This window comes from Delphinapterus leucas, chromosome 3 (genome assembly GCF_059928025.1).
Source record: "Delphinapterus leucas isolate spDelLeu-1000000601 "Yukka" chromosome 3, BTC_Dleu_Yukka2, whole genome shotgun sequence".
In the NCBI taxonomy this organism is placed as follows: domain Eukaryota; kingdom Metazoa; phylum Chordata; class Mammalia; order Artiodactyla; family Monodontidae; genus Delphinapterus; species Delphinapterus leucas.
This window is the reverse complement of record NC_143131.1, coordinates 142,998,759-143,013,106: the sequence shown is the minus strand read 5'-3', so window position 1 is coordinate 143,013,106 and position 14,348 is coordinate 142,998,759. Positions and strand designations below refer to the sequence as shown.

Here is a 14,348-nt window from a genome sequence, read left to right as displayed (position 1 = left end):
TCTGAACTGATCACCCAGGTATTCTCAATGCTTGGCACACAGTAGGTCCTTGGTAAGTAATCGTAGACGTGTGTGTGTATGTATGTGTGTACGCGCACGCATCCCAGAGGGTGGGAGAATCCAAAATGAGCAAAAACTGCAGTGAAGAGTATTCTTCATTCAATTTCCCCAGGTCTTTTTAAAAAATTAATTTCTATTGGAGTATAGTTGCTTTACAATGTCGTGTTAGTTTCTGCTGTACAGCAAAGTGAATCAGCTATACGTATACATATATCCCCTCTTTTTCGGATTTCCTTCCCATTTAGGTCACCACAGAGCAATGAGTAGAGTTCCCTGTGCTATACAGTAGGTTCTCATTGGTTATCTATCTTATGTATAGTAGTGTATATATGTCAGTCCCAGTCTCCCAATTCATCCCACCTCCCCGCCACCTTGGTATCCATACGTTTGTTCTCTACGTCTTTGTCTCTATTTCTGCTTTGCAAATAAGCTCAACTGCATCATTTTTCTAGATTTCAAATATAAGTGATATTATACGATGTTTGTTTTTCTCTTTCTGACTCTCTTCACTCTATATGACAGTCTCTAGGTCCATCCACGTCTCTGCAAATGGCACAATTTCGTTCCTTTTTATCGCTGAGTAACATTCCATTGTATACATGTACCACATCTTTATCCATTCATCTGTCGATGGACACTTAGGTTGCTTCCGTGTCCTGGCTACTGTAATTAGGGCTGCAGTGAACATTGGGGTGCATGTGTCTTTTTGAATTATGGTTTCCTCAGGGTATATGCCCAGTAGTGGGATTGCTGGCCCATATGGTAGTTCTGTTTTTAGTTTTTTAAGGAACCTCCATACTGTTCTCCCTAGTGGCTGTATCAATTTACATTCTCACCATGCCACCCCCCGCCCAGGTCTTGTCTCTGAAGCATTTCTACAGTTTTTGAGGAAAGAAACAATTATGTAGTACTGCTGAAATATAGAAGGAGCTCACCTCTCTCAGTCCCCTTTTTCCAACACCCACTTAGATATTACTCTTGAAATCTTATCAGCTTTCCTTTTTGTCAACCTGGTTGGACTTTTGCTGAGGAAACAGGGCAGGTGATGAGAGCTAGCCCAGGAAATTGGATTTTTATACAAGTGGAGGCTAGCCTCCCCGAAATCTGCACCGTGCTTCAAGAATGCCACTCTGTTGTACCCTGAGATGAAACGCATTTCCGAAAGCAGGCTGCTTCTCTCCAAAACACAAAAGACATCCCTGAGTCAAAGGTATATTTAGTGTGATGGCTGGTCAACACCCATCTAACATCCTTCCTTCTGTTTCATATCACAGGGGCTTTCGGCGCTCCTGGCTGCTCTTGATGGAGTGTGTTCCGATAATAGATATGTGTGGGAGAATCTCTGAGCCAAATAAAACACTGCACTTTTCCCTACATTTCAGGCCAATTACTATCATTGCTCTATCAAGATGTCTGCCCAACGATTAGGCAGATTACCTCTGACTTTCTCTTTGAGCTACAGTCCAGACGAGAGAAATCCTCTGGGGAGAATTGCTATTCCCAGCTCCGACAGGCGAATGAGGGTAATGGCCTGGGGGAAGGGCATCTCAATACCATGTCTGTGTCCATGTGGATAAGGGCAACGGAGGGCAGAAGCCATTATTAGATAATATGGCCCCCAGACAACTTGCTGTGTGGAAGGGGAAAGGGATTTATCTGGCTCGAATCCAAAGCAATCCGGTGGTTAAGAGCACAGGCTCTGGGAGAGTTTGAATCCTGACTCCACCCCTTACTAGCTGTGTGTGACCTTGGGCAACTTGTTTAACTTCTCTGAGTCTGGGCTTCCTCAACTGGAAAACAGAATATTGGTAGTAATGACCTCATATAACTACTCTGTGGGTTAACTGATCTAGACCCCAGAAGGGCCAAGTCCAGGAGCTAGTACATGGTCAACTCTCTATAGATGTGCCGTTGTAACTGTTTTTGTTATTAACCATTCCACTGAGTCTTTATAGACTCCAGCTAAGCCAGCTGCTGTGTGTGGGGTTTGCTGTCCTGTGTATCAAGTCTTTGCATTTAAACACAAGGCGAATGCATGGACCTGGAGACTGTCATACCGAGTGAGGTCAGTCGGACAGAGAAAGACAAATATCACATGCTCTCACTTATATGTGGAATCTCAGAAAATGGTGCAAATAAACTTATTTACAAAACAGAAATGGAGTCACAGATGTTGAAAACAAGCTTATGATTATCAAGGGGGAAAGGGGTGGGGATAAATTGGAGGGTTGGGATTGACACGTACACACTACTACATATAAAATAGATAACTAATAAGGACCAACTCTATAGCACCAGGGAACGCTACTCTACTCTGTAATGACCTATATGGGAAAAGAATCTAAAAAAGAGTAGATATCTGTATATGGATAACGGACGCATTTTACCGTACACCTGAAACTAGCACAACATTGTAAATCTACTATATTCCGATAAAAATTAGAAAAAAAAAGATTTATAAAAAGTTGTTTTAAGAAAACACACAAGGTGACCAAAAGGATATCATTTCCCATCATGCTCTTAAGAAAAAGATTGTTCTTTATCTTACCATCTCAAACTAGTTCTAAATGTGTTGCCAGTTTCTTTCTTTTGTGATCTGGTTTTTATCCTTTTACATTATTATTTTTTTTCCCTCATTGGTACATAACATGCTCCTGGGAACTTTCCCTAACGGTGGAAGACTTCTCCAGTGACTTTCCTGATACAAAGTTTATGCCATTAGTGTAGAGCAGGGCTTGGCAAACTTTTTCTGTCAAGTGACAGAGAGTAAATATTTAGGCTTTATGGGCCAAACTGTCTCCTCTGCAACCACTCAACTCTGTTGTTATAGCTGCCAGAGACAATTTGTCAACAGATGAATGTGGCTGTGGTCCAATAAAACTTTATTTATAAAAATAGGCAGTGGGCCAGACTTGGCCCATGGGCTCTGGTATGCCAAGCACTGCTTTAAAAGGAGCATTTGGCTAACCCTGTTAGGGCCAATCTTTCCTTAACAGAGGGACTAAGCATTAACTTCAATGCTATGGTAAATACCAAATCCCACCTGATTTCGTACCATTCTGAAGTTGTGGCTGCCACCTGAATTTCAGGTTCTCTTTCAAGAATCAGGGAATCCTTCAGAGCAATCCATGAAACTAACAGAGAAGTTCTTAACATGCAGTCAATAGAAAAACAGCTGTACAAGATGCGCTCTTAAAAAGTCATCAGCTTGGGACTTCCCTGGTGGTCCAGTGGCTAAGGCTCCGCGCTCCCAATGCAGGGGGCCTGGGTTCGGTCCCTGGTCAGGGAACTAGATCCCACGTGCCGCAACTAAAAGATCCTGCATGCAGCAACTAAAAGATCCCACATGCCGCAACTAAAGATCCTGCGTGCTGCAATGAAGATCCTGAAAATAAGACCCAGTGCAGCCAAATAAATATTAAAAAAAAAATCATCGGCTTTCATGAGTGACTACCAGCTCCATTCCAGACAGGTTCAGTACGTGAAGTCACATCATCCCTCCCTTCGGAGATATCGTCATTACCTTCCCACAAACGATGAATCTGAGGCTCAGGGAGTTTAGTGACTCTCCCAGGTAGGATGTGGGAAAGAAAAGGTAGGATTTAATCCTGGATCAACCATCTTATCTAGGTTCCTCTAGTGAAACTTGAGGTCCACAACTAAACGCTGCTGGGACAACATGGCGTCGCAGAAAGGCAATGAATGAGGCCCAGAAGTCCATGCCATTTCCACCACTTCCATATCCTGGGACCTTGAGGGACTCAGTTTCCTGAACCTCAGTTAATTCCTCTGTGAAATGGGTCTAACAATCTTCCCTGATTCAGAGAGGATCAGTTATTATCATTAGTAAGAAGATTAAAACCTAATGACAAAATAAATGTCATGAAAATTATTTATAGGTGATATGATTGTTAAAATTCTTAGGGCTTGCTTTAGAAAACCTCATGAAATATTCTCAAAATAGTGGCCCTCTTACAGGTTTGTATGCACATATAAGGGGAAATTTTGGATAAAATCTTAGCTTTTCCCCAACGGCTACTAAAAAGGACTGCTATAAAACATGCCCCAAATGACAAGTGCTTAATTAAAGCTTTTTGAGATTTACCAATGTGGGAACAAAGATATGATTTCTTTCTTATGGTTATATCCTTTTCCTGATTTATTTGTCAGGTCTTTTAAAAAAAATTTACTTTGAGCTTTCCTTGATTTTTGAGAAAAATTGTGACCTGACACAAATGGTCAGTATTTACTGGCTGCTTAGGGATTTATACCTGTAACGTTTCATTTACTCCTTACAGTAGCACTATAAGGAGGGACTAGTTAGTTCTGTTTTACCATGAGGAACTGAGGCTGACAAAAGTCCAATGATTTGCCTAGGCTGTGTGGCCAGGGCTTGAGCCAGGTGGTTGGACCCAAGCTGTTCAATGCAACTCAATCCCTGGTACTCACAGTGCCTTTTTCATGATTTAAGTAGCATTCATATTTTAATCAGGGCTAGTTTTAGGTGGATGATACTATGAACGCTAAATTAAGGATGCTGGTTTGGTCCCCTACATAGTAGGACCACCTTGGAAGATGCGCCTTCAACAGAGAAGCCAGACACTTCCATCCTTTCCTTCATGACATATCACCTCAGAGATCCCGTACCTACCTAAGACTACAGTGTTGAAGGAAACCATCTCTTTGTCTTTGCCATCATTGTAGAAGGCCAGGTGCCACAGGCCCACATCCAGGTACTGGACAAACACGGCTTCGTTTTGAACCAGGGTCTGTATGCTCCGGCGTTCCCTGGGTGACTCGACCACGCTCCATTTCTCCTTCCCGTCCAGACGCTCCATGAAGTCATACTGGGAAAAGAAGAGAGCATGTGACACAGGGTGCAGACAAGCTCCTTCCCCTCCAGCCCCATTAGTTAACTGAGAGACACTCCTGAGTACATTTTACTATAAGCTCATTTGATTGTAAGTAAAACAAGAGTCATGAAAGTTGTAATAATAACAGTCACCATTTATTATAATTATTGCTAATAGTTTTATGACTATAAGGCCATAATCTCTTTTCAGCTTTTGTGGTTTTTTCTGTGTGTGTGTGTGTGTGTGTGTGTGTGTGAGAGAGAGAGAGAGAGAGAGAGAGAGAGAGAGAGAGAGAGAGAGAGAGAGAGAGAGAGAGAGAGAGAGAGAGAGGGAGAGATGGGTTTTTGCTCCAGTCCCTACTGGGGTGTTATAGGATACATAGCATATGCCAAGTATAAGTTTTTAATAATTCCCCCAATTTTGAATTCCAAATTGCACCTGGCACTCAAGAGTTTCAGGTAAAGAATTATGAACCTATGTTACCAGATACCACTGACTGATCATTCACGAAAGGAAGGTGGTATATCAGAGTAGTTAAGAAAGAGGGCTGAGGAGCCAGACTACCTGGGAGAGAATCTGGAACTTATTAGCTTCACCTGTCCCTCCCTCAATTTTCCCATCTGCAAAACTGAAAATAACAGTACCTATGTTATAGCTTGTTGTGAGAAATAAGATCATATTGATAACAGTGCCTGGCACAAAGCAAACACAAAATACACGTGAGCTGTCATCACCACCACCATCGTCGTCATCATTTCATTCAACTCTTGCAAAACCCCTGTAAGATTGGCACTATTGGTATCTTATTTTACAGATAAGAAAACGGAGGCTCAGAGAAGTCCAGCAACACATCAAAAGTCACCCAGTGACCAAGTGAGCAAGAAAAATGTGGACCTAGATCTGTTTAGGTGCAGTGCCCTCACAGTGCCTGGCCTCCCATCGACCAGCAATTAACTATGAAACTCTGTTTCAATGGAAACCAGGCTCAGAACTGGAAGCAATCAGTGGAAGACAGAGTGGTGGGTGAAGGCAACCAGGAATGGGGTGAGGGGAATGGGAGAGCAAGTGTGATCCAAAGGGGCCTGTCCTAGGGAATGGTGAAATCCTGCGGCAGGCAAGTGGGAGCCACAGAAGATCCCTGAGCAGTGAATGACGATGTGATGGGAGGAATGTTCTGAGGAGTTCATTTGCAGGCAGGCTATGAGGTGTTCTAGAAGAGGGAATGAAAAGAAGCAGAAAGACCAGTTAGCAAGCAACTGCAGAAACCCAAGTGTGAGGTGACAGGCGTCTTGATGAGGACAGTGAATGAGGAAAGGGGACAACTTTGCAGGAACATTTCTAGGGAAGAGAGGACAGGGCTTGACCATGGGCTGGACAGAGAGGATGAAGGGAAAGGCAAAGAGGACACCCATGTTTCTTACTTGTTGATGAGAAAATCAATAAGACCCCAGCAGAAATGCAATCATCTTGCGAACTCTTGCGAAATCATTCCACAGGAAAGTCATTTGCACCTTGACTTCCAGAGAACATTCAAAGTGTAGGTCTTTAGCAGATAAAAACCACCACTGTGGGATTAAGCTCTCTCTCACCACTTTCCCTGCCATAAAAAGGGTTATGTGGGTTACCGACATCCACTGTAACCCCTTTCACGAACTTCAAAGAATGAAACTCCAGGAAATCTACTAATGGGACTTCCTTGTCAGCAGAATTGCCAGCTTTTCCCAACTGAAATGTGATAATTGAAACCAGAAGAGTCTATAAGCTTAGGTACAAAGGTTCTGCTGTCAGACAGACCTGGGTTTGAATTCTGACTGCCATTTGCTACTGTTTGAAGTGAGGCAGATCTTTTACCCTCTTCCTGGTTTGCATACTAGGGAATAATAACACCCACCTTTCGGGGATGTTATAAGGATGACATGAGATAATGCTTAGGGCAGTGCCTGGAAGATAATAACCATTTTATGAAGTACCCTGTGACTCTGAGTCACTTATTTGCAAATCACAAGGATCACAGAAGAGAAGCACATGGTTCTAGTTTTTGTATCTGGGGGCCTGGCAAGGGACGTTGCGTAGGAAGTGGAAATCTCCTCCATCTCTCAGGAAACGAATGTTTGTATTTAGCTTCCCTCTACCCCAGAGCCTGTTGGTTGCAGCTGTCTTTATGGGATAAAATAAATGATCTGCAGTGATATGACAAACTGATGCTCCTTTCGGAGCCCTTTGTAACCAGAGCATTTGTTCCTTAGCAACTTGTAAATTTCCGACTACCCAGACCCATGTCTACAAACTGCTGTCAGCCAGAGGAATGAGTGTAACTTCCTCGGTGCCGAGGTGAGAAGGATATAGTTCATCTGGGGTCCAGGTTATCACTCCCACGAGGAAAAGTTGGGGGAAGGTGGTTACTTGCATGGGGCCATTGCTCATTATTAATTTGGGCATCAGTCATCTCTTGCTGAACTGGCTGCCCAGCCCAGGGGCAGAGAAATGGCTTAGGACCAGCAGCAGTGTGCGCTGTCCAACCAATCAAATGACTCTTGGAAAAGGTATTTGTTAGAGGAGAGACATCTATTTTGGCCGGCTCCTCGGAGCCCCTCCACGGAAGTACGGAGAGCAGTTTTCATTTAAGGAAGAATCTGTGAGCCAGGGGCGCTGGGACATGTTGGTCTGAGGTGTCCCAATCCTGTATCTCTTTGTTGTGCTTTATTTTCTTCAAAGCACTTATCACCCTCTAAAATGATACAATGTTTTTTTTAAAAAATTAATTTATTTTTGGCTGCGTTGGGTCTTCGTTGCTGTGCACGGGCTTTCTCTAGTGGCGGCGACCGGGGGCTACTCTTCGTTGCGGTGGTGCGTGGGTTTCTCATTGTGGTGACTTCTCTTGTTGTGGAGCACGGGCTCTACGAGCACGGGCTTCAGTAGTTGTGGCTTGCGGGCTCTAGAGCGCAGGCTCAGTAGTTGTGGCGCACGGGCTTAGTTGCTTTGTGGCATGTGGGATCTTCCCAGACCAGGGCTCGAACCTGTGTCCCCTGCATTGGCAGGCGGATTCTTAACCACTGCGCCACCAGGGAAGCCCTGATATAATGTTTTTATGCTTATTGTCTGTCTACTCAGAAGAATGTAAACTCCAGGAGGGCAGGGATTTCTTCTGCATGGTAGAGTGGTTAAGACTGAGAACTTCGGAGCTAGACTGCCTGATTAGAACCCACGCTCTGCTGCTTACCTGCTGTGACACTTGCACAACCTATTTCAATTCTCTGTGCCTCAGTCTCCTTATCTTTAAAATGGGTATAATTTCAAAACATAATAATAATACAGCAAAACACTGTTGTAAAGATTAAATGAGTCAAACCATGTAAAGTGCTTAGAATAGTCAGTACTCGGTATATGGTAAACACACCCTGAAAGTTTCTGCTATCATGATGATAATTCATTGCTGTGTCTAATTCATCCTGAGCAGAGTTTGATCAATAAATATTTGTAAAATATCAAGTGCATAAAATACTGAATCTGTAAATGAATTCCATTGAAAGGAAACTAAGTTGCCAGGTACTGAAGGTTTTATCTCCAGTAATGATCACCTGCCCTCCCTTGTCTTCTAATGTGCTTTCCTGAATAGGAGAGAAAGGGGCAGAGTTACAGGCCGCAAGCCTCAGTCATGCACCACCAGACATGCACATGATGGACACTGTGGGCCAAGGAATCTGTGCATGCCTATAGATCATCCAGATTTGAGAGGTGACTTTAGACGGCCATTATGACTTCACCTTTTCAATTCTCAGTGGAGGGACTTCCCTGGTGGCATAGTGGTTAAGAATCCGCCTGCCAATGCAGGGGACACGGGTTAGAGCCCTGGTGCGGGAAGATCCCACGTGCCGCGGAGCAGCTAAATCCGTGTGCCACAACTACTGAGCCTGTGCTCTAGAGTCCACGAGCCGCAACTACTGAGCCTGCGCACCTAGAGCCCGTGCTCCACAACCAGAGAAGCCAGCGCAATGAGAAGCCCACGCACTGAAATGAAGAGTAGCCCCTGCTCGCCGCAACTAGAGAAAGCCCGCGTGCAGCAACGAAGACCCAACACAGCCAAAAATAAATAAATAAATAAATAAATTAAAAAAATTCTCAATGGGATGATGTCCAATGTACACTTTCTTTCTTTGGACTTTCTTTGTTCCATCGCTTGTCTTCCCTCTTTTCCTCCTTTGACACTGTTCCTTAGTGACCACTGTGGTAGAGATGGATGGTCACTGTCTGTATCAGTGTCTTGTTCCTTTCCAGCTTCCTTGCTTTTATGTGGGAGCATGTGACAGTGTTCCCGTCAATGGAACATACGCTGTGGGATGAACTCCACTTCTAGACCCTGCCATAAAACGTTCTGTGCCACCTCCTACTTGCTCACTCTCCCTACCTATCTGCCTCTAGAGAGAACCAGAGTTCTCTTAAATCCCAAGATGATGGAGTCACAAGATAGGAGTGGCCTGGATCCTAGATTAGCACTTGGAGGGAAGCTGGAAATACTGACACAAGCAAGCGATCAACACTTACTAAATTAGGCCACTGACACAGAAAAAAGGGGTAGTGGCTACCAGAGGGGAAGGGGGGTGGGGGAGGGCAAAATGGGTGAAGGGGGTCAACTGTGTGGTGATGGATGGAAACAAAACTTTGGTGGTGAGCACACTGCAGTGCATAAAGACGCTGAAATACTGGCATGGCCCAAAAGTTCACTCGGTTAATGAATACATTTTTCAGTAAAGTTCTTGGTGAAAATGAAAAATGTGTCTTTTATGTTTACTTAAAACGGAACGAACTTTTTGGCCAACCCACTATCATGTTGTACACATGAAAAAAAACATCAAGCTACTGAAATGTTGAGGCATGGCCTCAACAAGTGTTGTTATTTGTGTTATTTGTGTTATATGTTATTTCATGTGTTGTTTCAGCACAGCCTTCAAGATTTCTTAACCTCATGCTTCTCTGCCTTCCTGGTTCACCTCCCAAGATTATAGTAAAGTACCAGCACATGTTTCCATTTCTTAGGGGCGGTGGGAGAGAATCACCCAGGATGGCAGCATCTTCCGTCAGTCAAGTTCCAACCTATTATGTGTAGGGTGTCTATCTATCCCAGTTTGCCCAGGGATGTCCTAGTTTCCATCTCCTCTGTTCCTCCTTCCGCTCTTGAGAGTGCTCCGTTTGGAATATGTAGTTACCCTCCTCACAGGTTAACATATACCAAGCAGCGTCACATAGCATCATTCACGGCTGCTATAACCCGGGGAGGGTTGGAGGCTAGAAATACAAGGTGGATCAAGCCAGCCAGATGCAGAGACTGCTTTCCAGGGCAGGGAAAGCAGAAGCGCAGTAAGAAGCTGGTTTGCATGGAGGCCATCTGGTTCTGGAGAGCCTCTGCTCTCTAAGAATCCTAGACGGCAGCCTGGCTGACATTAGGAAGAGTCCATCTTCCAAGAACTCAGACCCTGGCCAGAGTTGCTTTCTCATGCCCCAGCACTGGGGATTGATAACTCAGGCTTAGCACCAGGGACATCTGTTTCCTCAGCTCCAGGATCCCATCATGATCAATTCCAGGCTGCTTGGAGGACCGTGCTGTGCTTGAAGGACTAAGAAGGTTGCTTCCTGGCACGTTCTGTCTAATAGATCTGCAGAGAGCCTTGGAAGAGGATCAGAAGGCACGTGACCCAACCCCGATGGGGGATGTGTGTGCAAAGGCTGCCTGCAGGGCCAAGTCTGTCTCTCAAGGCAGCTGGCCTCTCTTGACCAGGCAGTAAGGTCACCCAGAGGGTGACAGCGCCATAACCCCTGATAAACTCCCCCTCTCTCACCGAAGTTCTCTTCTTTCCCTTGGCCTCTGGAAAACAACGCATGTTGGCATGCAGTGTGAGGGCTGTGCCTTTAAGTCATCAGTCATAGCCCAAAGTGGCATGAAAACACAACTTTTACGAGTGCTTGAGGGACAAAGAAAGAAACCACAGGAAATATCTGATCCAATTTTCAATCTGCCCCCTTCTTGGCAGAGACCAAGGAGGAATGGTAATTAAGATAACTTAGTGGGTTTCCAGAGGAGCTGGAGGAGAGAGCAGAGGGGGCTGCACCGTTGAGCAGGGCCCGTCACTTCCCCAGGAGGGAAAGCGTCCACAGGCAGGGAGCGCGCAGCTGAGAGATGCTTCTGGAAGCCACGCAAATGCACACCTGCCACAGAGGGCAAGGTTAAAGACAGATCCATCGCCCTTCAGGAAGATGTTATTACTGGGTCCAGGACCCTGGGAAAGTGGGGCGGGGGGCGGGTAAGTTTCTTGCTATTTGGACCACCTGCTCGCTGAGGGCCCACGTGGACAGGAGCAGCGGCGAATGCCGACATTTCCCACGGAGACCCTGCCGCGCCTGGCCCCGCGCTGGCTGCGTCCCCGGCCTCCTGATGTCTGATGTTGATTCTGCCTCAAATGGCAGGGCACATGCAGCAGTTGGCTGGATGGCAGGGAAGCAGCATGTGTGAGTGAGGGCTGCTCGAAGCCACATGACCACAGAGTCTCTGGTGGCATCTGGTGACAACTGGCAGTGGTGGGTCGCTCCTGGGGGCCTGTGCATCTCCTTCTGCCTCCAGCTAGGCCCGTGGCAAAGTGGGTCTGGCTGATTCCTCATCTAAAGCTCTGCACCACCTCTCTTCTCTCCTTCAAAGGGCTGAGTGCTCCGGGAAGCGTGGAAGGATGAGGGTGGTGGGCCGTGCTCCGGTGGGGGTGGGAGGCTCCCTTCCTTCCACGTGGCCTCGCTTGTCATTTTCAGTTCCTACTTACAGCGTCCAAGTCACTTCACTAGATGCTGACTGGCCCAGTGTGGGCACTGCTGGGCTGTCTGTCCACCAGCTATGCGAACGAGCCCCTAAGCTTCTGGGAAGGAAACAACACCTATATTTGCGGACTGTAGCAATCATCATGCTGGGCTCCATCGTGAGGATCAAGCAGCCCGAAATTCCTTACAATAAGGAGCAGGGGAGACTACATCTACATAGGTGCAATTCTTGATTCTTTCACCACACGTCCTCTTGCAGTGGTGGAAAACGTAATCATCAAAAATAAGAAGTACCCATTCTTTTTTCTAGGCATTTGCTATGTGCCAGGCATAATGGCAAAAGCTGATATATGGTATCTCATTTCATCCTCCCAGAAATCTTATTCTCCTCCCCATTTCTCAGGAGAGAACAAAGGCTGCTAGAGAAGTTAAGTAACATACCCAGGGCCACTGACTGTGGTTGGTGGCCAAGCGAGGACTTGAACTTGGATCTGCATGAGTCTTAACGGTGGGAGGTCGCCTTAAGTTTTCCAAGAACCTGGCTGTAGCTTCCAGCATAGCTGGTGGCTGGCCTGGCTTGTAAATTTCCTAAAGATGCCAGTGAGCAGAGAAGGGGGAGGAAGGCAGAGCCCAGGAGTGCTAGCATCAGACTTGAGCAGAGTGGGTTGGGCACCTGAGGACAGAAAGATGGACCACTGCAGAAGATGCAAGAAGACGTCAAGAAAGTTCTGGATGGTTTTGCTGGGTGCTGGCCATACCTGGCCCATAATTTCCTGTTGCTCACCTCCAAACTTCTCTCTCCTTGTGTTCCAGCCACACTGCTCTCCTCTCTGTCTCTGGAATATGCCAAGCTCATCCCAGCCTCAGGGCCTTTGCACAAGCTCTTCCTCCTGATCCTACAGCTGCCTGCTTTTTTTCTTTCCTTTTTTTTTTTTTAACAATTTATTTATTTTAGTTTTGGCCACATTGGGTCTTAGTTGTGGCACACGGGATCTTCGCTGAGGCATGCGGGATCATTCATTTCAGAGCGGGCACTTCGCTGTGGCATGCAGGCTTCTCTCTAGTTGTGGCTTGCGGGTTTTCTCTCTCTAGTTGTGGCACGCAGGCTCCAGGGCGCATGCGCTCTGAGGTTTGCAGCACATGGGCTCTCTCACTGAGGTGCGCGAGCTCAGTAGTTGTGGCGTGCAGGCTTAGTCGCCCTGTGGCATGTGGGATCTTAGTTTCCAGACCAGGGATCAAACCCGCGTCCCCTGCATTGGAAGGCGAATTCTTTACCACTGGACCACCAGGGAGGTCCCCAGCTGCCTGCTCCTTGTCAATCATGCCTGCCTAAACACCATGACCTTAGAAAGGGCATCCCTAACCATCCATTCTAAAATGCTGCTATCACTTCTCCTTTTCTGTCCTCAGCAAAAACTCATCAAAAACTCTTTGAAAAAAACCATGTCACTTATCTGCTAATTTATAGTCCATCTCACTACTCTTGAACACAAACTTCTTAAGACTGGGAGACCTTAGAATAACTATAAATGGAATGTAATCTTTAAACATTGTGAATCACTATGTTGTACACCTGAAACTTATATAATATTGTACATAAACTATACCTCAATTAAAAAACCAACCAAATAAATAAATGTTAATCAGCTTTGAATACAGAAAAATAAATAAATAAATAAGTAGGAGACGTGTCTGTTTTATTCCATATGGTATCCCCTGGGGCCTAGAGCAGTGCCTGACACGTAGTGGGTACTCAGCAAAGATCTTGACTGAATGAATGAAAACCTTTAGGCCCAAAGGAAATCGTACCCAGAGTGAAGTGTATACCAACACAGTGGAATTTGGTGATACAACTACTGAAAGGACATAACCTCTTTAGGAGAAGTTCTTAGGAATTTTTAGTAAACTCGATACAGTTTTCCTGAGTTTTGTTTGCTAACTGCTTGGATGATACTACGAGGTAACATTTAATGAGGCCGGGCACTGTTCTAAGTGATTCGCATGTACGATCTCATTTAATGCTTATAATAGCCCCAATGAATACAAATCACTATCCCCACTTTGCATATGAGGAAACCGAGGCACAGAGAGGTTACATCACTTGCTCAGGAGTTGGTAAGTGGCAGAACTGGGCTTCACACCCAAGCAGTCAGCTTAGGAGAGCGTGTCCCAAATCCGCTGCATTCCAGGCCAGTACACTGAATAAACAGGCAGCCGGAACGTGGTGCTGGTCAGCCTTGCTCATATGGGGAGATCAAGGTTTACCTTCCTGTCTTTGGGAAAGAGAATCTCTGCTGTGTGTCAGGGTGGGAGGGCCTCTGATGACAGAAAGGGGCTCCTAAAGTAGCCTGCAGGACTGTCAACAGAATCATACTCAGGACACAAGTTGCTTTGTGTTTTGGATTCCATCGCCCTGACCTGGAGTATCTCTTCCCTCTTGGTAGGCTGCGCTGGTACGACAAAGACAGGGGTGCCTGGGATTCAGGGGGTACCCCGCCCACCTGTGATGAGATGGAGCCATGTTACTAATCTTCTTGGGGGAAAAACTGTTCTTCAACACACTGCTTAAGCAGAAAGCAAGAAACCAAGGAACGTGAGGGCAGGCGGGACTTTTCTGGGAGAGACAAAGGAAGACAT

The 14,348-nt window shown here is 45.8% G+C and overlaps 1 protein-coding gene across 1 annotated transcript in view; it reads right to left on the bottom strand.

The window, feature by feature from the left end:
- TENM2 (teneurin transmembrane protein 2) overlaps positions 1-14,348 on the bottom strand; it is a 465,471-nt gene that overhangs the window by 190,138 nt on the left and 260,985 nt on the right. Inside the window, exon 8 of the mRNA XM_089909643.1 lies at positions 4,712-4,907. Within this exon, the coding sequence (XP_089765769.1) occupies positions 4,712-4,907 (196 nt within the window). The remainder of the gene's footprint in view (positions 1-4,711; positions 4,908-14,348) is intronic.